The sequence below is a fragment of the Rhinolophus sinicus genome, linkage group LG04 (genome assembly GCF_036562045.2).
Source record: "Rhinolophus sinicus isolate RSC01 linkage group LG04, ASM3656204v1, whole genome shotgun sequence".
Classification (NCBI taxonomy): domain Eukaryota; kingdom Metazoa; phylum Chordata; class Mammalia; order Chiroptera; family Rhinolophidae; genus Rhinolophus; species Rhinolophus sinicus.
The window spans coordinates 176,924,054-176,949,811 of record NC_133754.1 but is presented as its reverse complement, the minus strand read 5'-3'; the positions used below and the strand labels follow the sequence as shown (position 1 = coordinate 176,949,811).

General features: G+C 53.4%; 1 protein-coding gene across 5 annotated transcripts; it reads left to right on the top strand.

Moving 5' to 3' along the window:
• Positions 1-3,891: 3,891 nt before the first annotated feature.
• Positions 3,892-24,745, top strand: PHF19 (PHD finger protein 19). Of its 5 annotated transcripts, none has more exons than XM_074330935.1 (15): positions 3,892-4,273; positions 8,099-8,299; positions 8,824-8,905; positions 11,373-11,468; positions 11,922-12,022; positions 12,492-12,640; positions 14,262-14,357; positions 15,030-15,098; positions 15,278-15,398; positions 16,927-16,994; positions 18,271-18,432; positions 19,000-19,087; positions 19,794-19,879; positions 20,857-20,952; positions 22,196-24,745. In XM_074330935.1, exons 2-15 carry the CDS (start codon positions 8,114-8,116, stop codon positions 22,536-22,538), a joined length of 1,743 nt encoding a protein of 580 aa, XP_074187036.1. In that variant the 5' UTR covers positions 3,892-4,273; positions 8,099-8,113; the 3' UTR covers positions 22,539-24,745. The 5 variants fall into 5 exon arrangements, with proteins under 5 accessions (XP_074187036.1, XP_019586762.1, XP_019586764.1 ...); XM_019731203.2 differs by lacking the exon at positions 3,892-4,273 and adding an exon at positions 5,480-5,708; XM_019731205.2 differs by lacking the exon at positions 3,892-4,273 and adding an exon at positions 6,027-6,134.
• Positions 24,746-25,758: the final 1,013 nt, after the last annotated feature.

Genomic DNA, 25,758 nt, shown 5'->3' with positions numbered 1-25,758 from the left:
AGAAGGATCCTCCCAGAGTATTGCCTCCTGTGATGGTCGGAGGGTTGACTGCAGGCAGGATGGACCAGCAAGTGAAGTGGGAAACACGCAAGCTGACATTGGGTCATCTCCTGGCTGCAGAAGAGGACATGGTCCCTCGGTCACGCCAAGAGTGGTTTGCCAAATGCCACGTTGTCTGTGTAGGGTTTGCGAATAGATTACTCACTGTTTGAGCCGGGGCTCTTCTCTGCTCTCCCTGAGACCCACGCAGACTAAAGCCCTTGCTGCAGAGGCCCGTCTATCCCCACTCTCTGGGTTCTCCCCTTTTATTGTCCAGCTACCTTAGTAACTCTATTTTGTCTGGGTGTTCATACAAACTGTCTGCCATTCCCACCGATCCTACAAAGTCCCAGGGCCTCCTTCCTGAATGCTGACTGCTCCTGATTCCCTCCCCCGTTCTCTTCTAACCACACACACACACACACACACACACCCCAGCCTCTACAAACATACCCTGGGGCTATAGAAGCCTCACAGGTGGGATCCAGACCCCAGTAGTCTGAACTCCATCTGAAACGAAGAGCTCTCAGCTTACAGGCTCCTACCCAGGGTGTCTCCCACGCAGGCTGGGCTCCCTCCACGCAGCTCTGGCCCAGATGTTTCCTCTCTCCTGTGGCAGGAGGCATATGGGACCTTGAACTGTGATCTTGGAAGAAGCAGCCGTTAAGACACAGATCGGAGAGGTCCCAGCTAAACCTCTCGGAGCAACTGCTTAGGCTCAAAGACTGGGGAACAGAACAGACCACAGAGAGTTTCTCTGAGAGCAGCGAAAGAGCGAAGCTTATTTTTAAATAGCCATGGAATTCTGGTGGCAGAGTCACAGCCTCTCCAAGCTGAAAGAGGTCACGAAGGTCACTTAGACATTCTCCCACCCAGGCACAGACTCCCTCTGAAATCGATGAGAATGTCACAAATCACAGAACACTCAACCAGAAGGGCTTTAAAATAAAATGTGGCAGTAGAAAAATTCAAGAGAACTGCTGGAGATCTGACAAAAGCAACATGAAGTAAATCTCTGGGCAGGGAGGCAGAGACCTTGATCAAGTTATGGAACATCTGCTGATTGACCACTTGACCTGCTGATTTACCTGTTGATGTGTCTCTCCCCCCACTCCACCTGCCAGCCCTGGCCTGGAAGATTTTTGAAGCCAGAGGTTGTGTCTTATTCATCTTTATGGCACCTGTCCTTCTGCCCGCCATTCCTAACACAGTGCCTGCCCACAGCACTTTCCCTAAACAGCTGCTGAAAGCTGAAAATGGAACAAAGCACCACTTTATTTTTAACAGACAGGGCGACTACAATTCAGAGAAGAGAAAAGACCCACCCATGGTTCCACAGCAAGTCTGAGATTTCAACAGCATCTCCTGCATCTCAGTGAATGTTCTCTTTGCTTCCCTCCTGGGCTCACAGAGAGGGCAGACACTGATTTCTCTCATTTCCCCACAAAAGCCACAGGTAAAGGTGTTTATGGCTTGGCAGCTAACCAAGGTCACAAGCGCTTCTATAGGTCACAGTCTGACCCTGTCATCTGTTTTCTGTTTTTCTAATTTTTAAATGGTGTTAACAATCACGCTTTCTACTTTGAAAGCTCTCAGCACCTCCATGCTGAGTACATTATAAACTGACCCCCAAATTCAGGCAACGAAACACAGGCCCACCTAGGTGGTCACCTGCTTTCAAAGGTGAAAGCACCTTTATCATAATGATTTCCAAAAACTGTATTACAATGATAATTATTCATATTTGTGAAAAGCATTTTCCTCTTTGTAGAGCACGTTCATATATGCTAACTTGTCTAGTACTTGACAAAGATTTCCAAAACAAAATCATGGCCCCTCAAGATAGTACTGCACATTTAAAATAGGTGGAGTTATTGTATGCAAATTATATATATGCCTCAATAAAACTGACTTTAAACGTAAGACAGTGAAGATCACAAGTGATTTTTATTTTCTTCCCTGTGCTTTTCTACATTTTCCAAGTTGTCCTTAATGGAAAGAAAGAATAAAGCAGCAGATGGAAGAGGATGGATGGCTTACAGCAAGGCTGGAGGCCTTCTCTCCAGGTTCTTTGGCCTCTGGCTGTCCACCCTGATTGGCAAATGCAGAGACACAGCTGAGGTTAAGGGGATGCATCCTAACTCCCCACTGTGTGTGACCTTGGGGAAATCACGCCACCTCTCCAAGCTTCTGTTCTCTCCCCTGTAAATGGATCTGCTGCCTGCCGTGCCTAGTTCACCAAGCTGTGGCAAGTCACAGAACAGACATGTTGGGACACCGAGCTCTAATGGCCCTGCACACGTGACCCAACCTCCTCTGCTATAATCTCGACATAGTATCCCTGCCTCTCCCCTCTTTAAAATTACCAAATATTTCAAACATCCAGAAAATAGAGAAAAAATTTTAGACTTGAGAAGGAGAAGGATCAGAGAGAACAACTATGGACCTAGCTTTGTGAAATCTTGACACTTTGCCGTATTTGCTTCAGATATTTTTTCTAAGAAATAAAGCATTATAGATATAATTAAATCCCTGTGTACCCTTTTCTGATCTCATTCCCCTCGCTCCCTTCCCGGAGGTACCCACTCTTCTAAATGTGCTATCTTTGATTTTCTATGCATGTTTTCACACCTTTCCTATCTGACTGTATCCGAAATTACACGTAGCATAGTTTTAAATGTTTAAAACAACTTTTTGTATCACACTAACTATTCTACAACTTGATGTTGTTTTTTCCAAGAAAATATTTATGTTGAAGCTTATAGCGTTAGTTTCTTTTTACTCCCAGTGGATTAGTCCATGGCATGAATAGATCACAGTGTGTCTGGATGGCTGAAATTAATGTCTAATTTCTTACAATTATATGTGGAATGAGTAAAGCGGAGTCACTGAATTGTAAATACGAGCACTTTCAACTTGATTAGATGTGGCCAAACTCTCCTCCAAAGCAGTGGTAGCCATTTAGATCTCCATCAATGGTGCGTGAGGGTTCTGATGGTGCCACATCCTCGCCACCCGCACCTCCCCCCTTCCCTACATTGACAGACTTCTTCCTCTTTGCCAGTCTGTTGGATGTGAAATGGTGTGTCACGGCTCTTTTCATTTGCATCTCTCATATGACCAGTGAGGGTGAACCTCTTTTTGTATTTTTGGCCATTTAGGTTTCCTCTTTTGTGAATTGCCTGTTGATATCTTCAACCCATTTTTTAAAAATGGGACTCTCTGTCTTTCTCTTGTTTGTACACTCTTTCGACCTCCTTCTGCCAGATCCCCAAGTAAATGCAGGTCGTGGCACTTCTCTGCTCTAGACTTCTCTTCGAGAATATGTACCACTTGTCACCATGCTCAGTGGCCCAGGTTTGCCTGTGGGCTGAGAAGCACCTTCAGCCCATTACACTCCGCTCCACCTTCTCTTCCAAGCTCTCCTTCCACTGCTTCCCTCCACACACCTGAACTCCAGCCCAATCCCCACAACTCCATCCCAGGCCTCCTGCACCTACCATCCCCCCCACCTGGAAGGCTCACCGCCCTAGTTCTACATTCTACCTAAATGCCAGCTTTTCCATGCTATTTATCCTCTCTTCTCAATTCAAAGTCAGAGCTGCCTCTGAACAATCACTGGTGACATTGTACCTTTCTAGTGTCATTTATAATTTCCTGTTTTGTAGTGTGTTAACGACGCCTCACTTTACATACCACTTTTCCTCTACAAAGCACCTGCTCTTTCATTATGCTATTTTAACCTTCATTCATAATCCGATTTTAACCTCATCTATGCAACGGCGCTGTGAGATGGGGTAGTATTATTACCCCCTTTGAACAAATGAGGAAATGTGGCCTTGAGGGAGACTAGCTCCCTCAGATCCCACACTGGCTCTGAGGCGGAGTTGGACTTGAAGGCAGGACTCCTCCAATTCCAAGTCCAGTTCACTGTACCACTCCCGTCGTATTTATATGTGTTGTCGCTGCTTGTGCCAACACCTGACTCCCCCGTGAGACTGTGGGCCCCACAGCTCCCAGTTGTAGTCCTACTCAGGGGGGCACTCCCTTTGTAATTTCATACAAAGGACAACAACCACTTCTGCCTATCCACTGGGTGCCAGGGGCTTTGTATACATAACTTTAACCTTCTCAATGACGCTACTTAGATGAGGAAACTGAGGCTGAAGAGTTGAAGTGATGTGCTCAAGTTCCATGGCCAATGGCCAGTGGAGCTGGCCTATGAGACCCAGAGGTAAGCGCTTCCATATCTCTGCCCAGGTGTCCTAAAGGCAGACCCAGTCAGCTAGAGAGAATACCCCAGGGCTGGGAGGCAGAGGGCCAAGGTGGGCAACTGGACAGTAAACAGGGAAGGCTGAAGGGGTGGGGAAGGGAGGCCCAGCGGCCACACCCATGATGTACACACTCCCCCAGCCTCCTGGGGGTGTCTGCAGAGTGTGATGGTGGCAGGCGAGTGCAGGGCTGATGGATAAGGAGTGGGGTGTAAAGAGTGGGGTGTGGTTGGCACGTGTTCTCCGCCCCCTCCCAAAGAGTGAGTCTGGACAGGGACACGTCTGCCCTTTGTCCCCAGGGCAAGGGCCCGATATGACTGGAGCCATGACCAGGGTGCCATTATTTGCTATTCCTACGTATGTGTCTTTCACTGTGCGCCATTTACCCATATGTTGTGTCTGAGTATGTGGTATTTCCAATGGTCTCTGTATGTTGTTTCTGTACAGTGTGTCGGTGTGCAACTTGGTGTTGGTGTACCTTGTTACTGTGTTGTGGCGCAGTGCCTGTTGTTTGTCTACCGTACGTGTGTCTGTGTTGTGTGCCTATTTTGTGCACACTGTGTCGCTCTCCTTGCATCTGTGTGTATACCCTGTCATCGTCTCTTTAGTGTGTGTTCGTGTCGTGTATACGGTGTGGTGTGACCTTGTGTCTGTGCTGTGTGCGCCGTGTGTCTGTTTCTGTGTTATGCTTGTGTTGTGTCTCTGTGTCTGCTGACCGCCAGTGCAGGGCGTTTGTGCGTTGATACTGCGTGAATCCCGTTTGGGCCGCGGGGCCTGTGTGTCCGCTGTGAATCTGTGTCTGCGCCTCCCTGCGGTGTCGGTGCCAGCGGTGGGTCTGCCCCCTCTGGGCGCAGAGCCGCGTTTCCTCGCCGAGTGAGTGCCGGCTCTGAGCGCCGTGCGCGCGAGCAGCTGCCCCCTTGTGCCTGCGCCCCTGCGGTGCGGCCGTGTCGCGGCGCGGGCTCTGCGTCCGTGCACACGCGCCGCGTGTCTGCGCCTGGCGCGCGGTGGCGGCGGAGGATGCGCGCCCGCAGCGGGAGGGGGTGGCCCGGGGGCGGGCGGGGGTGCTACGGGCCCCGGCGGCCCCGGGCTCCAATGGCGAGGCCGGCGCGGCCCCCGCTAATTACATAAGCGGGACGTCAATAATTCGCGGGAAAACGCGAAAAAGATGGCGCCCCGCGCCCGGGGGGCCCCTTCCTGAGCGCCCCGGCCCCTCCCTCCTCCTCCACCCCCCCTCCTCCCCGTGGCGCCCCCGCCCCGCCCCGCCCCCGCCGAGACCCCGACCCCGGCCCCACGGGCGGACACTCGGCCAGGCAGCCGCGGGCCGAGCGCAGCCGCCTCCTCCGCGGATGCGCCTGGTGGCCAGACTCCAAGTGGGACCGGCGGACACGCAGGCTCGCGGTAAGTTCAGCGCTGCAGGCGGCCGGCCCGGGCCGGGGACTCCCCGCCACACTCTTCTCTCACTGCACACATCCCTCTTTTGCAATCTCCCTGAACTTTGGCTGTGCGAACGACTCCGGGGGGCGGGGGTGGAGTCCTAGGGCGCTGCACGCCCGGGAGACTGAGGGGGGTGACCGTTGCCTGCGGCAGGAGTCCGCCCGGGGTCCCCGAGCCTTTGGGGGGCCGTAGGTGACAGGTCGCTGTTTCCTTGCCCCAAATCTTTACTTTTCCTTTACTTTTCTTGTTCAGGGGCGGGGTGGGGTGTGGTGGAGACCAACGGGGGCGTTTGGGATTTTGCTCACGTCCGAAGTCAGGCTGCGGCAGGATGGGAAAGGGGGAAGCTCGGCGTCGGAGCGGCTGAAGAGAGGAGAGCTGGACCCGAAGGGGGTACTCCTGCAAGCTTTTTCCCCCTCCTGAACACCCTTTTTAAAAAGCCAACGGCCGCCCTGGGAGAGGCCCCGGCTCATGAATCATCCTCGCTTCCTGCCCCCGCCCGGCCCTGCGCTCCCGGTGCCGCGGATTTGAACTGGACGCCGACGAGAACCCGCAAAGAGGCATTTCTTTGCAGATGGGTTTGAATCAGCCAATCACAGCCCGCGGGGGCCCGCTCTGGCGGGGGGGATGGAGGCTCGGGTTGGGGGGCCGCCACCCGGAGGCCCCCAGCCAGGCCAGTGGGGGCGCGGCGACCCGGCCCGCTTCCAGCGGCGCGGCAGGGGAGGAAGTGTCAGTTTGTGAACCTGCCGCGGTGCGGGCCCCAGGCCCTGCGGGCGGGAACCTCGCAGTGCCCGGGAGCCAGGTGGCAGAGAGAAGGCAGGGATTAGGACCGTACACCCTGCCCTGTGCCTGTGCCTTCTGCCTTGCAGAAAAGAGGAATAGGGACAAGCGATTCGGATGGGGGTGGCCGCGCCGCGGTCTGGAGAGCCAAGACCCTAGCAGTGCCCTGCCTGCCCCGGGGGCCCCAGACATGCGCACAGTTGTATTGATCTTCCTATGCTCACTGACATACTGCTGTAGGCATCAAACAGTCTCACAGGAGTGCACACGCGCTCACATGGATAACACACGGGACCCTCCCTGTATACGGATAGTCATAACGCAGGTGCCCAGCGCCATGGCAGAGAGGGAGGGAACGAGAGGCGCAGAGGAGCCGGTGCAGGGAACACAGGGAGGTGGTGTTTGGCTTAATGGAGAGTGTGTAGAGGGACATGGAGCCAGGTGAGCCCAGAAAAGGGACAAGAGGACCCTGGGGAGGGCTTCGAATGCCATTCACGTTTTCTGGGAGGGAGAAGAAAAAGATGGGAATCTGTGGCCCTATGGAAGAGTCTGGTGAGGAGGCAGAAAAGCACGGCGTGGCCTGTTTAGCACTGGTCACTGGCGGTACTATTGCCCATCCCAGATGCCCAGTATAGGTGAGCACAAGGTGAGGACAGGCCTCAGGAGACAGTTATTGAATGAGTGAATGGCCCAGGCAAGGTGGGGCCCTAACACAGACAGGGGGATGGAAAAGACAGCAGGATGCCAGAAGTCACTGTGCTTGAAGTGACTCATTGGTTAGAGAAGTCTAAGATGCTGGGGGTGGGGGTGGAGGTGGGGGTCTGTGTCTGGGGACCCCAGTAGTACCTTTGCAGGAAGAGTGAAAGCAGTGGGGGAGCAGTGCATTTTATAGGCTGGTGAGAGACCGGCTTAGAGAGGGTGGCATGGGGGTGACAACTGCTTGGAGCAAATTTGCATCTGAGTAAAAGCATAAGTGAGTTTAAATGTCCCCGCATTGGTTTCCATTAAATCATCCCATAATTGAGAACAGAAAAGGGGATTACAGATGGCCAAGGCTCTGCCAGTTCACAAGCCACCCAGGAGTTTCCCTTTCCGGGTGAGTTTCCTCTGCCAGCTCTCAGGGTAGGGGTGGAGAGTGTAAGACTTCTTGCTTCTCTCCTGGAGAAGGCCCTCCACTCAGCATGGCATATGTTGGCTTAAGGGATAAAGCTTTAGGCTCCAAAGCCAGTGAGTGTGGTCAGGCCACTGGGGAGGGACTTTGCTCTGTGGTTGGCTGAGAGATTTGTTCTCTAGAAGGCAGCATGGTATGGGCGGGAAAGAGAGCAGGGCTTAGAATCAGCTCACCTGATTATGAACCATGGCTCTGCCTCAGACCCCCTGGCTGCTTCCCCTTGCCAAACCTCATTTTCCCTACCTGTGAAATGGGAATAATAATGCCTCCCTCGCCAGGTTGTCATGAGGATCCAGTGAGAGAATAAAAGCATCTGGCACATAGCACAGGTTACATAAATGGTAGTTCCCTTCTTTCCCCCTCCCCTGAAGCAAGGAGTAAAAAGCCAGTTCTCTTTCTCTTCCAGTGTCAGTGGAAACTGATGGAGAATCGAGCTCTGGACCCAGGGACTCGGGACTCCTATGGTGCCACCAGCCACCTCCCCAACAAGGGGGTCCTGGCAAAAGCCAAGAACAACTTCAAAGACCTGATGTCCAAGCTGACAGAAGGCCAGTATGTGCTTTGCCGGTGGACAGATGGACTGTATTACCTCGGGAAGATCAAGAGGGTAAACCTTTCCTCCTCAGCCCCTGTTCCCAGGCTCAGCGTCTCCCTGCTCATCCTCTGTCTTAGGCCTCAGACTGGTGATGGACGATGGGGGATTGCTGGAAAATTCCCTTGTTGTCCCTCAAGCTCAAAAGCTGAACATGGAAGGAGCTTTTGGCAGCTTCCATCCTTAGAGCCAACATCACCCAACCAGTTCTTTAGAAAAGTGCTCTGAGCCTACAAAACAAAACAGAGTCAGATTGGAGAGGATTACAGATGACCATCTGGCTTGTTCTGTGCTCAGCATTCCCACCAAGTTGTTGTCCGCCAGTCCCTGACTGTACATTTCCGGTGCCTGGCTGCTCACTACCTCCAGGAACGGCCATCCTCCTTCCCCTTGTGGCCAAGCTCTCCTTTCTGGAGCACAAGGAGGGGGTCTAATTAATCCCTGTGCCCTGTGGGGACAAAAATAGGAGAGGAAGACCATGTTCCACAGCGTTTCCCCAGCCACTTTCTCATGTCGCTCCTCCCCTCTCTGTGCCCCAGGTCAGTAGTTCAAAGCAGAGTTGCCTTGTGACTTTTGAAGACAATTCCAAATACTGGGTCCTGTGGAAGGACATACAACATGGTGAGTCTTCCTAAGATTTTGGGCACCCTTGCCCCACCCTGGGTCCTCTCTCCTCCACCTCCATCATTCCTTGTCTCCTTCTGTCTCTTATTTCTGGCATCTGGCCTTGTCCGTGGACCCCTAACCCCACCTGAGATGACCAGTTGTGTGTTTACATGGAAAAGCCCTTATGACACCCATCATCCCCTTGAGTACTCATACCTCGTGAGGGAGGCAGGCAGATGGAGAAAGTGGCTTGGGAGGTGCTGGGAGAGCAGGGGTAGGTCCCAGGCCTGTGTCTGCCTCCTTGCTGCACTTCATCTCCTCTGCACAAAGCTCTGGGTCACTCTGGGCTGGGAACAGGGAGAGGCCCAGGGAATCAGAATTCTCACCTCTAGATGGGAGCATAATGTCCCCTGTCAATTTGTGAAGAAAACTAGTGGAGGCAGTTCTGTCCATGGGGGAAAGACCAAGAAAGCAGAGATGGACCAGGCAGGTAAAGATGGACGTGCCCAGTGGTGCTGGGTCAGCTTCAGGGTTGAAAGGAAGCCGGGTTGGGTACCATCCATGCCTTCAGAGGTTTACATTGTCTCACAGAGATAGCAAATCAGGGGCATTCTGGCCACCATTTTCCCTTGCCAGGTACACATCCGACAGCACTAATCAGTCACAACACTTATATTTCAACGTGGTGCTCCCAGCAACCACTACTGGTCAATCAGAGTCGCCATGAGAGAAGAAACCTGTTTGCCATTTATGCTCTAACGGGAGAATAGATGTGGTGGTATGAGGGGAAAGGCAGGTGTTAAGGTCAGATATTCCTTGGACCAAGTTCTAGCTCTGCCACTTACTAGCTGCATATTCTTGGGCAAGTGACATAACCTCTCTGACCCTCAGTCTCTTCTTCTGGAAAAAGGAGATAATGAAAGTACTGGCCTCACGAGGTGCTTCAATGAGATAATCCACGTAAAATGCTTAGTCCAGTGCTGTTGAGTTACAGGGGCAGTTTCTAAAGAATTTGTTACTGTAAGAGATGATTTCAAGGAGCCTGCCAAGTAGAGGTCACAGAACCCAGGCAGTTATTAGAGCTTCCAAATTGCCTTTTTCTGCAAGATGTTGTAGCTAATGCAGACTGATTCTTCCCCAAGCCCCTGTCACCTCAATTTATTACTATATGAAGATCCAGAACAATGAGGCTCTTCTGTCCTGGTTACCCTCTTACTGAAAGCGTGAGGAACCAGCAGGTGAGGAAAGACAGTTCATTTTAGCAGATCTTGAGTAGAAGCCCACTGCATGCCAGGCACCATGGCGGTGCCGTAGGGCTCACCTGGGGAACGGCTTGGCTCCCCAGCCAGGTAACTGCTCCTCACAGGCAGGACGGGAGCCCATCTGGCACCTCTCAAGGTGACAGCACGAGGCTGAGCATGTCATTGTTAGTGATCCATCACTCCTTACACCAATGAGGGCTTCCTGAGATCCACGGTGGGCACCTCCTTCCTGGGGACATATTCAGGAATAAGAGGCAAGAGAGCATTTACTCAACAAACACGTCTTGAGTGCGTGTAATATGCCACATACACATTATATGAGGTCCTGAGGACACACTGATGAACAGATACCATTTCTGCTCTTACAAACCTTTCAGTCTGCGAGGGGCAGTAGGACAGAAACACACGCCAACGTGTATTTAATTTATTCACTCAAATCTTTCACATACAAACACGTATTTATTCTTCAACAACATCAAAAAAATGCAAAGAAAAAAAAAGATGGAACCTGTAGTTTAAAAGTAATTGAACAAACAACATTTTTATTTGAGGCATTTGGAAATGTGAATACTAACTGAATTTACTGATGATATGAAGAAATTATTTTCAATTTTTAGGTATAATAAAGTTACTGTAGATATGGTTTTTCTATTTTTAAAAAGAGAGCCCTAATCTTTCAGAGATACATACTGAAATATTTATGGAAATGATTGGGTATCTGGGACTTGATTCAAAATAATACAGGAGGGGGAAGTGGGTGGGAATATTGTCAAAACAAGATTGGCCAAGAGTTTATAATTGTTGATGAGAACATAGAGTTCCACCATGACATTCTGTCTATTATGATTCCGTAATAATATTTTAAAAAATTATTCAACATAAAAAAACTGTTTAACAAATCAAGTTAAATTAGGCAGGAGAGGTAGCATGATATGGTCAAAAGAACAAAGGATTTGATGTCAAACAGCCATGGTTGTCACCTCTTCTGCTTACTAGCTAAGCAAGGGACTTAACCTTTCTGAGCCTCAACTTACCCATCTTTAGAATGGGGTCATGACAGTAGGTACCTCCGACCTCAGAGTGGTTGGGGAGAGTCTGTGTGTTGGCATTTGGGGCCCAGTGCTAGGTCCAGCAGGTAGAGGCTCAGCGCCTGGAATGTGATTTTAGAACTTCTAATTCCTGCCAGCCAGACCTGACCCCAGAGGGCCTCTCTCTTTCAGCTGGTGTTCCAGGGGAGGAGCCCAAGTGTAACATCTGTCTGGGGAAGACATCAGGGCCATTGAATGAGATCCTCATCTGTGGGAAGTGTGGCCTGGGTGAGTGTGATGAGCAGGACACTGAGAAGGCCCCATCCCCCGACTGGCCCCTGGCAGTCACTCCCTCAGACTTGGGACCTTAGCTGGCTTGCTGTTTCCAGGGAGTGAGGGCCCAGAGAGGTGACCCTTGGGGAGAGCTGGGGCTTCTGGAAAGTGAGACAAGTTATGCAGTTTGGAGCTCCCTTGGGTGGAGAGGATGGGTGGGAGAGACTGGGCACAGAAGCTGAAGCCAGACCTTGGTGCCTCCCCCACTGGGGTCCAGGCTGTCTTTTACTCACCTACTTGGACTCCAACTTGGCTGCCTTGGTGAGAATGGCCAGCCAGTCCCCTGGCAGCTGGCAGGCACACAGCTCCTAGGACTTGCTACAGCCCTCCCCAGCCCTGCCGCCTTTGGGCTGACTGGCCTTGGGCCACTGCGTCCTTGTGGGCACCCACCACCCCTCCTCTGCCTAGGTTACCACCAGCAGTGCCACATCCCCATAGCAGGCAGTGCCGACCGGCCCCTGCTCACACCTTGGTTCTGCCGACGCTGCATCTTCGCGCTGGCTGTGCGGGTGAGCCCCCCATCCTTCCAGTCCCTGCCTTTCCCCCATCCAGTGCGAAGCCCAGTGACTCCCTGGGCTCAGGCCTGACTCCTGGTCACAGAGCCAGGGCTTTGGAGGCAGACAGCACTGCTGCCACTTCTCAGCTGTGTGTCTTTGGCCAGGTTCCTTAGCCTCCCCGAGCCTCAGTTTCCTCAGTTGTTAAATGGATACAGATGTGGTGTCAGGAGTAGGAGGCCCCCAATAAATGTTAAAACACTTAATGTTAAAAGGCACCGTGTATGTGCCCACCCTGGTTGGTTATTGCTGTTATGTTTACTGGTGTGCTTATTCCTATTAATGGAGGCCCTTCTGGGATAGAGAGGATGGATTTGGGCTTGATGAGAAAAGGCTCCTTGCGTCTGACTCCACTGGAAAATCTGAGGATCTCCCTAACGGGCGTTTCCCTCGTGGCTCACCTGGGACCCCTCATCTCCCACAGAAAGGCGGAGCGCTGAAGAAGGGCGCCATCGCCAGGACGCTGCAGGCGGTGAAGATGGTGCTGTCCTACCAGCCCGAGGAGCTCGAGTGGGACTCACCCCACCGCACCAACCAGCAGCAGTGCTACTGCTACTGCGGCGGGCCGGGAGAGTAAGGCCGCGAGGGGCGCGGGGGGGGGGGGGGGGGGGGGCGGGCCCTACGGGGGCAACCCGGGAGTGTCACGCCGCGGGGGCGGGGCTCGAGGGAAGAGCCCTAATATTAATATTAAGCTTGAGACCCAAGCACGGGGCTCAAGGGGGTGAGACTAGCCCTCCCACAGCGGGCCGTTGAAGGCGGAGGTGTTTTCCCGGGGCCCTTGGAAAAGAAGGAAGTATGGAAGAGTGGTTAAGAGCCTGGGCCCCAGGGTGCACATTCTCCCAGCCCCTTACAGCTGTGCAGCCCCTGAGCCTGTTATCATAATAGTTTCCCAGGTAGTTGTGAGCAGAGCCTGAAGTAGATAATTCACCCAAAGGCCTTCACAGTGCCTGGCACTGGGTAAGCACTTAAATGTGAGATGTTACTGGGGGTGAACAGAAGTTAGACAAACCTTCTCATTGTCAGAGCTGGGGAGGTATTAAGATCCTTCTCTCTGGAGGTGTGTGAGCAGAGAGTGGGGGGTCATCCATTGAGGATACTGTGGAGGGGATTCTTGTCCTGGCTGCAGGGCAAGAGTCTTGGCCTGATTCTTCCTTGCGGGCCTGGGCCTCCATGTAGCCATGGTAAGTGAGCCTGCTCCGGGCCTGACTGCTACTGTAACAGATGGGATCTCTGCCCTCAGAAACTCAGCCTACAGGACAACTTGAAGCACTAACCTTAGCCCCAGGCTTTGTTGACCAGAACTGGGAGTCTGGAGGCTGTGCTTTCAGCCTGTCTGGCTAATTTGGGCAAATCGCTTGAATTCCTTCATCTCTCAAGTGTGATTAATAATCTCGCCCCGTCAACTTCCCTGGGTGTTGAGAGGCCTAGAGGATAAAATGGAGAAATGCTTATCTTGCAGAGATCTTTACAGCATTAATTAAGGCAGTTACGCAGAGTGATTATTAAAAATGCATCTCCCTGGGGTTGCCCCAAAGATGGAAAGGTCTGGAGTGGGCCAAGGAATCTGCATTTTAACCTAGACCCCAGGTGACTGATGCTGGGGGTCCATGGACCACACCTGAAAGGTGTGAACAGAGCATTGACTGTTGTTAAGGAAATACCTTTTTGCTCTTTGTTTGTATTCAGTGAGTAGCTGTTGAATGGCCATGGTAGGGTTGATACAGTCCTGGTGAGCAAAACCAGACGTAGTGCTGCCCATGTTGGTTACAGGAGCCACTGTTCTCCTGTGAAGTCTCTTGGGCAAACCTTTCCCTGTCAGTGGGGTTTGGGAAGCCGTGTGTGGGGCACAGTCCAGACCTGGGGGTTCCAGTATAGGATGGTGGAAGATCACGGGATTTGAAGTTAGGGAGGCCAGAATTTGAATCACCCTTCACCACTGGCTTCCTGAGTAACCTTGAGCAAGCCATTTAACCTCTGACTCATCTGTCAAATGGGGATAGTGGTCCATCCTGAGATCAAATGAGATAGCATATGCCCTGCTGCCAGGACCTCCCCTGGCACAGCCTACGTGCTCGGTAACTGAGTTCTCTTCCCTTACCCTAGTGGAGGGCAAGTTTATGTTGGGAAAGGTTGCTGAGATTCATGCTTGGCTGGGAGTGTGGGCCCAGGTGACCTGGCTCCTTTGTCTCTCCAGATGGTATCTGCGGATGCTGCAGTGTTACCAGTGCAGGCAGTGGTTCCACGAGGCCTGCACCCAGTGCCTCAATGAGCCCATGATGTTTGGAGACCGGTAGGTGCTAATCTGGTCTGGCTCAGCCTTGGGTGTGAGATGTGGAGACGGAATAGCAGCAGCAACTCCTTCAGACTGCCTGCCAGGCCCTAGTTGGGGGGAGGGGGTCTGTGATGGCGTACACCTGTCTACGGGAAATCTTCCCATGGAGGAACATTCTGGACCACATCCCCAGTTGCCAATGACTTGTGGGGGACCTTAGACAAAGCCCCAGTCTCTTTTAAGTGTCTGGGGAAGGGGGAGTGACACAGGCCCTGCCTTACCGCCACCCAGGGTTGTAGGAGCCACTGGGTAAATGAATGACTTGATCCAATGGAGCTAAGCTAATGGGAGGCTGATGTGTGTCAGACCAGATATTACGTGTTTCTTGATGTCTCATGTTGGTGATTGTGTGTGTGTGTCAGAGAGAACAAGGGTGACCACTGCAGCCCAGTGGGACTTGGTTCACTCTCTGAAAGCCACACTCCAGGGCAGTGACACTTGGGAAAGGGGTTGAGATAGGGGTTAGAAGGAGTGGGGGAGTGTTTCCTGGTCCCTGTCCTGCCCTTACCCCGCTAAAGGCCACCAGCCCCAGGAATGAGAACAATGCTGACTATGGGAAGGCAGGTGGGGAATGAGGGTGGGGTGTCAGAGCCCCTCCCACCCATAGGCCCCCTCTCCACCCACCCACAGGTTCTACCTATTCTTCTGCTCCGTGTGTAACCAGGGCCCAGAGTACATCGAGAGGCTGCCCCTGCGATGGTGAGAGGATGGGGCTTGGCCCACACCCACCCCTGTCCCTTCCCAGCTCCTCTCCTCCCTCCTCCCTCCATTTCCAACTGCTAGGTCCCAGCCTTGGCCCTGCCCTTGAGCCCGGACCCAGGAGGCTCCAGCTGTGGCTGCTGCCTCACCCCGCCCCACCCCCTTGCCCCCTTGCCCAGGGTGGACGTGGTTCATCTGGCCCTCTACAACCTGGGGGTGCAGAGCAAGAAGAAGTACTTCGACTTTGAGGAGATTCTGGCCTTCGTCAACCACCACTGGGAGCTCCTGCAGCTCGGCAAGGTATGCAGGACCGTGTGATGACAGAATGGCAGGAGTCCATCCCACGGTGGGGTTACTGCGGCGTAGAGAGGTTTGCCCAGGGTCACAGTGCGGAACTGGGGTCTAGGTCTCTGCACGTGCGCTCTTCAGCTGCTGGCTGGGACAAAGGCCCAGGGTCTTTGAACTGCTGCCTCCCTGAGTCCACACCTCTGAGCTTATGCCGTGCAAGGGGCTTCCTGATCCAGGTTTTGGCAGTAGGTAGGTTAAGGCTACACAAATTCAGCTGCAGGGAGCTAGGGATAAAGTGTGACTGGAGCAGAGATGTTTGACCCACTCCAAACTACCTGGCTAGGATGCAAAGTGAAGTGGGCCTGCCCCCTGCTGGTCCTACTTTGAATAGCAAACGTGGGCACCAGGAGCCTGGGAGTCTGTGATCTTGGGAGTAACAACCAGACTTTCAGGATGTCTGAGGTGGAGAGGTGTTTGCCAGTGGCCAGCACAGCTTTGGAGCTAAGCTGGCAACAGAGCCAGAGGTTCCCCAACCTCTTCCATGGCGGGGCCATGCCCCCTTTCCCCTTGACAGTTAGAATCCTCTCCACCACGTGTAGAGGGAGGTGTCTTCTCTAGTGACTGTCCCAAATCCTTCTTTGATTAGACAGGGATTTAAAAAATACAAATTAAAAAAAAGTAACCCTTATGCTTTACAAAAGATTTTCATGTAGTAACATCTTCATTTACAGTGTTTGATAATTCATAAAATACATACTTATTATGCAACCAAAAAGATAGGTAGAGCTGGTATTTCTCAAAAAAATAGGGTTCTTTTCTCAATTTCTAAAAAAAAAAAAAAAAAAAATACATGTTCCTGGTAGAAAAATTTTAAAGTACCAAAAAGTATAAGGAAGTATATTTAAAAAACAAAGCCATCCATATTCCCACATCACACCACAAACAGCTGCTATTCATGCATAGGTGCATTTCCTTCCATTCTCTTTTCTATGTGTATTTTTTCTTTTTATGTGCTTTAGAGTATACAGTATATACAATTTAATTCATCTTCTTTCAGTTTATATTATATCATAAATACTTTTCCATATCATGAGTTTTCATACACATTTTTTAATGGCTGCATTTGTTTCCACCATAATTTACCAGTGTCCTTCCTGTTGGGCATATAGTTTCTTTCCTTCTTGTCCCATTGGCCCAGCATTGGGAACAGTGCTGCAGCAAACATTTTTGTACATAAAGCTCTGTCCATGTTTCACATTATGTCTGTATGATAGATTCCATGGAGTAGCATCCCTGGGTCAAGGGCATGGGCATTTTGAAAGCTCTGGATACATTTAGGGCAGGAGTTACTCTGCCTAGTTTCCAACAGGAACTGAGCGCAGAGAGGTGAAAAGACTTGTCTGGGATCATGAAGTAAGCCGCTGGTCCTCACGTAGAGGACTCATAAGCATCAGGAGACGGAGGGGGGGGGGGGCGGCGGAGGCCTCCTCAGTCGCCATGGGCATGGGTCTGACCACTCTGCTGGCCTGCTCCCCTTCAGCTCACCAGCACCCCTGTGACGGACCGAGGACCACATCTCCTCAATGCGCTGAACAGCTACAAAAGCAGGTGCGAGCAGGGAAGGAAGTGCCGTGGGGCCCCGACAGGTGGGATTTCAATCTAAAGGTTCTTCCTACCTCATAGCCTTTGCTCAAACTGTGCTCCTTGCCTGGGTCTCCTGCCCCTTCTCTCTGACTATATAAATCTTACCCATCCTTCAAGATGCAGGGAGCACCCCGCCTCCTCTGTGACACCTCCCCTGAGCACTCCATCAGCATGACACATTTTGGTTCTGGGCTCAGCTCCATAAGGGGCTACACCCCTGACCTCTGAGGGCCTCTCCTGCCCCAGCCATGTCTGGTCTGGGCCAGGCACCGAGGGAGCGATTCATCATCGCTCAGGTGGGCTGTGTGGCCCATGGCTTCCCACCCAGACTTCTGAGTTCTTCTCAGAACACACAGTTGACGCATCTCACTACTACCGTGGGGAATGCCCAGGCTCCTTCACACAGTATTCAAGGGCTCTTAGGATCAGTCCCTGCCATGCCTTCTACCACTGTCCTTTTACGTTATTTATTCTGGGTGTCAGCTCTTCTGAGCCCTTTGCTTCCCCACTCATGCTTTTGCTCACACTCTTCCCTTTGCCGAGGATGCAGTTCAATCCCTTTCATTTGTTCTATCAACAACTATTTATCGAACTGCTGCTCTGTGTCAGCCCGGTGTAGGTGTGAGGACGCAGTGAGGAATAAGACATGGTCCCTGCTTCTATGCAGCCCCTCCAGACACCTCTAGGCAGACGTATCCACTCTGTCTTCCACCTTCCCGTGGTTTGGGGCCAGACACAGCCCTGCTCTCATATGCATGAGGCCTCCTGTCCTTGCGTGGACAGTCTCCTGAGGGGAGCTCCAGCAGCGTCTGAGTCACCTCTGCAGCTTCCTGGCCGCTCAGCCAGTGGTGGAAGAATGAGGGGGGAAGTGCCTGCAGGTGCTTTCAGCCTCCTTGAGGCAGGAGAGCAGAGAACAGAATGGTGTTCCCCTGGGAGCTGGAGGAGGCCTTCCTGTGGGAGGTGGCCTTGGGGCTGGTTGAGGCAGAGAAGAAAAGGGAGAGGAGCAGCAGGAACCACGCATGCAGGGGAAGGACAGGACGAGCCACCAGCCACGTCCTCAGCCGCCACCTGAGGCTCCTGATCCCACAGGCTTTGCAGGAATCAGCGTCTCCACAGGCCACTCTGGATTTTAGCTCGGGGATCAGTGAGGCAAAGAGCGTAGTTTTAATGCTTGACGCTCCTCCCCAGGAGGAGGGACCGACAGACTCCAGAGCTCTCTCCTCCCCTGCCCACTCCCCAGGTTCCTCTGTGGCAAGGAGATCAAGAAGAAGAAATGCATCTTCCGGCTGCGTATTCGCGTCCCGCCCAACCCACCAGGGAGGCTTCTGCCTGACAAGGGCCTGGTGCCCGCTGAGAACGGCGCCCCCTCTGAGCTGCGCAAGAGAGGAAAGAGCAAGCCTGGGTCAGTGCCCACCTCCCAGCCCCAGCCGGCGGGCATGCGATGGGCCCGCAGAGTTTGCTAGCATCCAAGCAAGCAGGGAGGACGTACACCAGGAGTCCCAGCTGGAGGCCCCCTGAGAGGCCCGTTAGTGGCTGAGCCAGGGCTTGAGCCCACATCCCGACCCCTCCTCCCACAGCCCTGACTGCCTTGCTTCATCGTGGGACCCAGTCTTGCTGGATGAGGGCTTAGGCAGAGACGTGAAGGGGAAGTCAGAGTTTAAGGGGTCCCTAGCTCTCCTGGCTGAGCTGAGCCCCCTCACCCTGGGTGTGGGGGGCAGAGCATCGGCTGCACGTGCCTGAGGAGGCATCTTCTCTCTTTTCTGCCCACCTTACCCCCCCCCTGCGCACCTTCCCACACCTGCTGCCCCAGAGGACCCCCCACCTCTCCCCAGGTCTCCTTGTGAAGGAGAGGCTGTTTCCACCCCAGCAGCTGTGACCCCAGCTCTGCCCCTGCCACTCCTCCCTCTGGGCCACCTCCTGGGCCTTCAGGCTCTGACTGGGCCACCCTCTCCTTTTTCTGTCTCCACAGTTTGTTGCCTCAGGAATTCCAGCAGCAGAAAAGGCGAGTTTATAGAAGAAAAAGATCAAAGTTTTTGCTGGAAGATGCTATTCCCAGTGTTAGTTTCTTGTTTTCTTACTCTCCACTTGCACACGCAGGGTCAGCACCTATTAGGGATTCCTGTGCAGAAAATAAGTCCCCCAGGCCCAGGGGCCTCTCCCAACTCCCAGAGAGGAGTCAGCTCCTATTACAGCTAAACGAGGAAAAGCCAGGCACTGCAAGGCCACCCCTTTATCTCCCCACGTTCTCCCCAGAACCTGAAGGGGGGCAAGGGTAGGTAGCGTCCTCGTCCCCACTGTTCAGGTGGGGAAACGGCCATGGAGGGGCAGTGAGTCTCCCGAGGTCGCACCTCAGGCAGTGGCAGAGGCTCCCGGGAACACTTTCCTCCCTCAGCAGCCCTGTAGCCTCGCTGAAGCCCCCTGTGGGCATTAGCAGTGCCGCCCATCTCTCCAGCACATGACAGTTGCAGTGCACTTTCACAACCGTCATTTCATTTTCCCTGACTCCCTCACACCTCTAAGCGTGAAGCACGGCCGCTGAGGTAACTGGGACCCAGACATAGGAAGGTCATACAGATAGCTAGAGACAGAGCCAGGACTAGAACTGATGTGACTTGGCCCCTTGTCAGGACCGGGAGGAAGGAGGGAGTGACAGGTCTTCCCCTCAGGAGGGCCCAGCCCTCAGAAGCCCTGGCAGCCTGTGGCCCTCAGCGGGGAGAAGATCTGAGGCTCACTGACCCCCGCCCCCTTCCTCTGTGTCCACAGAGCGACTTTACCTCGGCCTGGAGCACCAACCACCACCTGGCCAGCATATTTGACTTCACATTGGATGAAATTCAGAGTTTAAAAAGGTAACAGTGAGGGACCCAGCAGAGAGGTCCGCTCTGGGAACAAGGATGGAACCAACTGGGGAGACCACCTCCATTGCCCCAGCAGTGAAGGCAGGCTCTGGAAAGGGCAGAGCAGAAAGCCTTTTGAGGGAGTGGGGGCTCCCCCAGGGCCATTCTAGTTAAAAGTGTCCATATTGCAGAAGGCTGCCTGAAGGGTCTCTCTGCTTGAAAGCTTTCAGCATAACATCCCCCAGCTGTGGTCTCCAGGGCTCCCGTGGAAAGCTCAGAGCAGCACTCGACGCCTGCCTTGCCCGGCCTCCACACCTCTCCATCCCTCTCCCGCTTCTCCAGGCCCCACACCTTATACCAAAACTGCCGTGGGTATCCCACATTCACATTGCTGCACGAAGCCTCACTAAGCCTCCCCTGCTGCCTTGGACACTTCCCGACAGCCCCCTGTGCTTGGTATACCCAAGCGGAGGGACTGTATATCCCATTATTTCTGAAATGATTAAGGCCATTCAGTGCCTTCCTATAGGCATGGAAAAGGGAACAAGGGTGTCCGTTAGGCAGGACTGGGCTCCAGCCCCTACTCACCTGTTCCTAGTTGTGTCACTTTAAATTCTTTAACCTCTGAGCCACCTCACCTGGTTTTTGCGTGGCTGTTAGAAGACTCAAACAAGATGTTGTAAATGAAAGCACTTTGGGCCTGTAGATCACACAAGTGTCTGGAATCATGCTCATTAATTACCTTGAATTACTGTCATAGTGCGTATATCACCTCCAGGGAGGGTGGTCGGGGAAGGCTTTCCTGACTCCTGCAACTTTGAAGTCTGGGAAGGTAGAAAATGGCCAAGCAGAGAGGAGGTGGTCCCTGCAGGTGTGGTGGCAGGAAGCTCAGCAGTGGGAAGATGGGCCCCTGCTGGGACATAGGATGTGTGTGGAGAGATCCCAAGGGGGTTAAGGGCTGACTTCAGACCCACGCTCTCCTCCCTCAGTGCCAGCTCAGGCCAGACCTTCTTCTCAGACGTGGACTCCACAGACGCTGCCAGCACGTCTGGCTCTGCCTCCACCAGCCTCTCCTATGACTCCAGGTAAGCTTCCTGGCTGTTGAGACCCAAGTTCGTCATTGTCGTCGCCCGTCCCTCCCCCACCCTCCTGCCTCCACCTCCCACTCTTGTGACTAACGTGGAGCTCATTCTGTTCATCTGAGTCTTGGGCTGAGGGACTCGGCCTCCTGCAGTTGTGAGTCTGGGACCCTCTGGGCTAAGTCATGGGGTTCAGACGGTGCTGAGGATGGACATTCCTTCAGGTTGCTCCGCTCTGCCTGCTGCACAAGCTTGTGTGACACTTCTTGTTGGGCATTTGCGGTTCAGGGGTCGTGCGACCAGAGGTTCTTCCATTCTGGGGTTCTTGGCCTTTGCGTGCCATGGTGTTGCATGTCGGTGCCTCTGCCTGCAGGGTCCCCAACCCTCATGCTCGGTTATCTGAATCTGGTGTCTGTCTTTGGGTCTCTATGAAAAAGAGCCATTGTTTTGGAAGCCTGGTGGAGGGGAAATGGCATCCTGCAAGGTGTAGGGCCTGGGCGAGGGGACCAAAACCCCTGGAGGCCTCGCTGAGGGTACAGCCTGTTTGGCAATAGTAGCTAGTCCTCAGTGGCGTAGGGAGGGTATGCTGCAAAGCTCTTCTGAACTCGGGGCTCCTTCAACTTCAGGCCCTTGCAAAAATAGACTTGTGTGTCTTGAGAGTTTTTCTGTATCTCCAAACATCTCTGTCTGTGTCTGCTGTTGCCTGTGTGTTTTACTTCTTCCTGTTTTTGTTCTCACGAGCTCTTTGGCTCCTGTCCCTGTGAATGTGCACCTCTTCTTGTGCGTGTCTGTTTCTCTACCACCTCGGCCCCTTCTGCCCATGTGCATGTGCCCGTGTGCACGCGTGTCTGTCTCCAGGCCAGACTCGGGGGTGCGAGGGACTTGACTCCTGAGCTGCTGTCCTAACCCCTATTTGACTCATGTAGCTACACGTGTCCAGATGAGGGGCAAGGCATTGTAAGCAGGACCTCTGCCCCTGGACTTGTGCAGGGCTGAGATCCTAAATATAAAGAACATGTGCTTTAGAGCTGGACACTCATAGGCCGGAATCCCAGCTCTGTCACTCCCCAGCTGGTGGTTTCTCATCTGGAGCCTGTTTCCCTCCTCCCAGGGCTGTTGTGAGGCGCTCCTGAGATAAGCCATGCCTGGGCCTGGCCCAGCTCCTGGTTCCCAGGGGAGTGCGCAGAGAGAGGGCCTTGTGAGGACTTCTCCATTTCATTCCATCTTCCACTTCCCTTCCTGATAATAGACGGACAGTGGGCAGCCGAAAGAGGAAGCTGGCAGCCAAAGCGTACACGCCACTGCGGGCCAAGCGGCGGGCAGCCGAGCTGGGTGGACGCTGCCCCTCAGACAGCAGTGCAGAGGGGGCTTTGGGCGCCGAGCGGCCCGACGAGGGCATCGACAGCCACACGTTTGAGAGCATCAGTGAAGATGACTCGTCCTTGTCGCACCTCAAGTCGTCCATCACTAACTACTTTGGCGCAGCCGGGCGGTTGGCCTGTGGGGAGAAGTACCAGGTGTTGGCTCGGAGGGTCACGCCTGAGGGCAAGGTTCAGTACCTGGTTGAATGGGAAGGGACCACCCCTTACTGACTGCCCTCAGGGAACACCAGGAGCTCTGAAGAGCAAAGGAGAGACAGCCTGTTCTCTTCAGGGTGGGATGGAGAGGGAAGTAAGACAGCTGCCAGCGCCTGACAACAGGCCCCCTCCTGCCCACCTTCCTAGAGGTCAAGGTCTGCGCCTCTGCTGTGCCCATTCCGCCCTCCAGCCACCTCAGGCCCAGCACCCCTTTGCCTGTGTCTCTAAGGTCCCGCCGGCTATTTTTCAGTGTCGCCACACTCTACACTCCCTCAAACTGTTCGTTCCTCTGAATGTGTGTCTCCCAGCTCTGGGACCCTTTTTCCTGAGGCCTGAGATCTTTCTCTTTGTCCCCAATTGTGTGTCCCTTACCTCTCCCACTGCTTTTGGATGTGTGTTAGACACCCTCCACGCGCACGCTGCCCCGCCACTGGTTCCCTCACACCTGACTCGGGGCAGCCAGTCCTCCCAGGACTGTTACGAGAACAGGGACCTTTAAGAAAGTGCAGATGGAGGAGAGGAGCTCTCGGCTTTCCTCGCCCACTTTCCTGCCACTCCTCTGCCCTTGCAGAAGGTGGTGAGGGTAGAACGCCTTTGAAAGCCTGGGAGGCAGAGACTCTGGGACTCAGGATCTGAGCAGTGAAGAGGCTGGGTCTCTGCCCGAGAAGGTACCAGCACCAGAGCCCAACTAGTAAGGCTGTGGTGTCAGCTGCTGAGGCCCCGGAAGTTTTCCTTTCCGTGGCCACTTCCCCTCTTAGTTATCATGGGGCTGGGCCTGGCCTTGCTGGGATAGAAGTACCCTTGAAATCCTGAGGACCAGGGAGAAGTGGGAGGAAAGGAAGCCGTGTGCTGCTCCCCCGCAGGCTGCTTCCTGTGCCTGCCATCCTCCGACCACCACACACAGTGGAACAGTCCACGTTCACTCACACACAAGCTTCTGTCTACGGGTGCTGTCACCCTCCAGGCGCCTCCCAGGTGCACACACACAGTCCCACATGCCCTCCAGGGCCAGCCTGGCTCCTGCCCTTGGCTTTCCTTTGGCCCTCTTCCAGGGCCCATGTGCTGCAACTAAATGTGAAACTCCAGCTCCTGCCCCCTTCTTTCAGCCCACGAACCAGCTTTGACCTCACAGAGAAGCAGGGAGACTTATCTCCTGCTCCTCTTCCTTATCCCCTGCCCCACCCTGAAATTGACAATCACTTTTTGGGACAGGTCAGGAGTTTTAAAGGGCCTGAGTCACTCAGTCCCCTCAAAGGGAAGCCTTTGTCAGTGGGAATATACATAGAATTCTCAGAACCAACATTAAAACTCAGACCCATCTAGAGGGAAGTCAAAAAACGGGAGGGGGAAGGGAGCCCTCATTTTTGCTGCTTCCAGTGATACTAGAAACTGACTCACTTCATTGGAAAATGGAAAGAAGTGCCTTAACTAGGGGGAGGGGTTTGCACCAGATGGAGACCAGCCCTGCCAACTGCTGCTGGGGCCTCCAGCTTGGCAGCTGCAAGGTGAAGGTGGGAAAACAGTGAGGGGATGGCGGTGGGGAGAGCAGGCCTGAGGAGCTGGTTTTCCCATAACTAGGCTGACCCCCATCCACCTATGAGCCTTCAGGGGGTTCCTGTGATGGCTCGGATGCCCCTTGCCTTAAGCCTCGGCTCCTATAGTGCCTTTCAAATGGGACCTCACTTCCTGTGCACAACCCTCCCCTTCTCTGCTTCCCTGGCATGGCCCACCACGAACAGTCTGTCTCCCCCTTCTCAGCTCCACAGCTGCTGCCACTGAAGCTCCACTGGGGCCAGGTGGAAGGGGAGCTGAGAAGGCAGCCCCCAGCCCAGCAGGGGCCGGGGACCTGGGATCCAGTCTGTGGCTTCCAGCCTGGCTTCCGAGGGCATAGCAGCCTCCTGGGCCTGCTTTCCAGGCTGGTGACAAAGCCTGGGATGAGCAAGGACTGGTCCAGTGCACCTGCACCTTCTCCCCGTGAGCTCCAGAGGGGCTCTGGGCGTGAAGAGGGGGAAGGAGGGTATGGGGTGTCGTCCCAGTTTGGGAAGTCAGCATGAGGCTGAGGAAGGCCACCCTGACTCCGCACCCCAGCATTTCATTCATACCAGATACTATCTGCATTACTGCCAACTGACCTTATAATAATCCTGTGCACCTTCAAAAAGATTTATGATTTTGAATTGCTGCTTAATAACATTTGTTATATTAAAGTTATAATTAATGTGTCTGATTTACAATTTAAAAGTTCCGTGTGAAAAGTTGCCTATCTTCCCTCTAGTGAACTATCAGCAGCTGGGTAGCAGGAGGAATTATTTGGCTCTGGTTTCTGGTCTTAGTTCCCTTGAGGTTCAGGAGGAATGGCGGGATCCCATCCTCTCTCTGGCCACCCTGCCACTGCCCACCAATACTCTCACCCTTACCACCAAGAGGATGTGGAACCTTTTTTCTACTGTGAGTACCTGACCCATGGGGGCTAAAAATATTAGCTGAGGGCCACAGGGGAGTAAAAGATGGGAAATGAACTTAGAAATTGACCCTGTTACAGCACGCAAGTACGGGCACTCTAAAACTATTCCGTGCGCACAGGCACACAGCCCTAGAAACCTGACAGGAGTTCCAGGCCTGGCTCCGCGCGCTGGAACCTGTGCCACTCTGGGCCGAGTCCTGACTCAGTTTCCTCACCCTTCATGTGCCAGAGATAATCCCTGCTGCATGTAGGTCCCCAGTTGTTGAGAGGGAAACCTTTCACATCTAAATGTGATGGATGATTAGCTTCTCTACATCTGGGGCAGTTTGGGGAGAGAAAAACAGACCTAAAGGAGCAGGGAAAAGTCAGGTATAGGCCCGAGGACGTGAAGGCCAAGGGTTTAATTGATCTGTGGTTTCAGGGGTGAAGTGTAGCCTGTTAACCCCCTAAATGTTCATGTCTGTCCTTAAAAATCTTCATTAACTATGGCTCCCACGTTTTTCTACCACTCCTTTGGTTTCAACCTTTAACTGCCCTCGTGCCCTCGGAACAAAACCACAGTTGGAGCTGCAGGTGGGGTTTGTGAGTGGGCATTGTTCTTTGTGCTGAAATCATATAATGCAAGTGAAAGGCAAGAGGTGTCAAGAGACCTGGGTTCTAGTCTCAGTTCTACGGTGAGCAGCTAAGTAGAGCTTCCTGAGGTCAGCTGTTCTCCCCAGGCTGGAGACTCCCCAGGCTGGAGAGGGCGCTTCATTCTGGTCTGGATTAGTG

What these genes read in the sequence shown, in the direction of transcription:
- PHF19 (XM_074330935.1), top strand. Translation starts at nt 8,114, where the DNA reads ATGGAGAATCGAGCTCTGGACCCAGGGACTCGGGACTCCTATGGTGCC. An exon ending in CCCATGATGTTTGGAGACCG is followed by an intron (nt 14,358 to 15,029) that starts GTAGGTGCTAAT and finishes ACCCACCCACAG; the next exon opens with GTTCTACCTATTCTTCTGCT. An exon ending in AGCCTCTCCTATGACTCCAG is followed by an intron (nt 20,953 to 22,195) that starts GTAAGCTTCCTG and finishes TCCTGATAATAG; the next exon opens with ACGGACAGTGGGCAGCCGAA.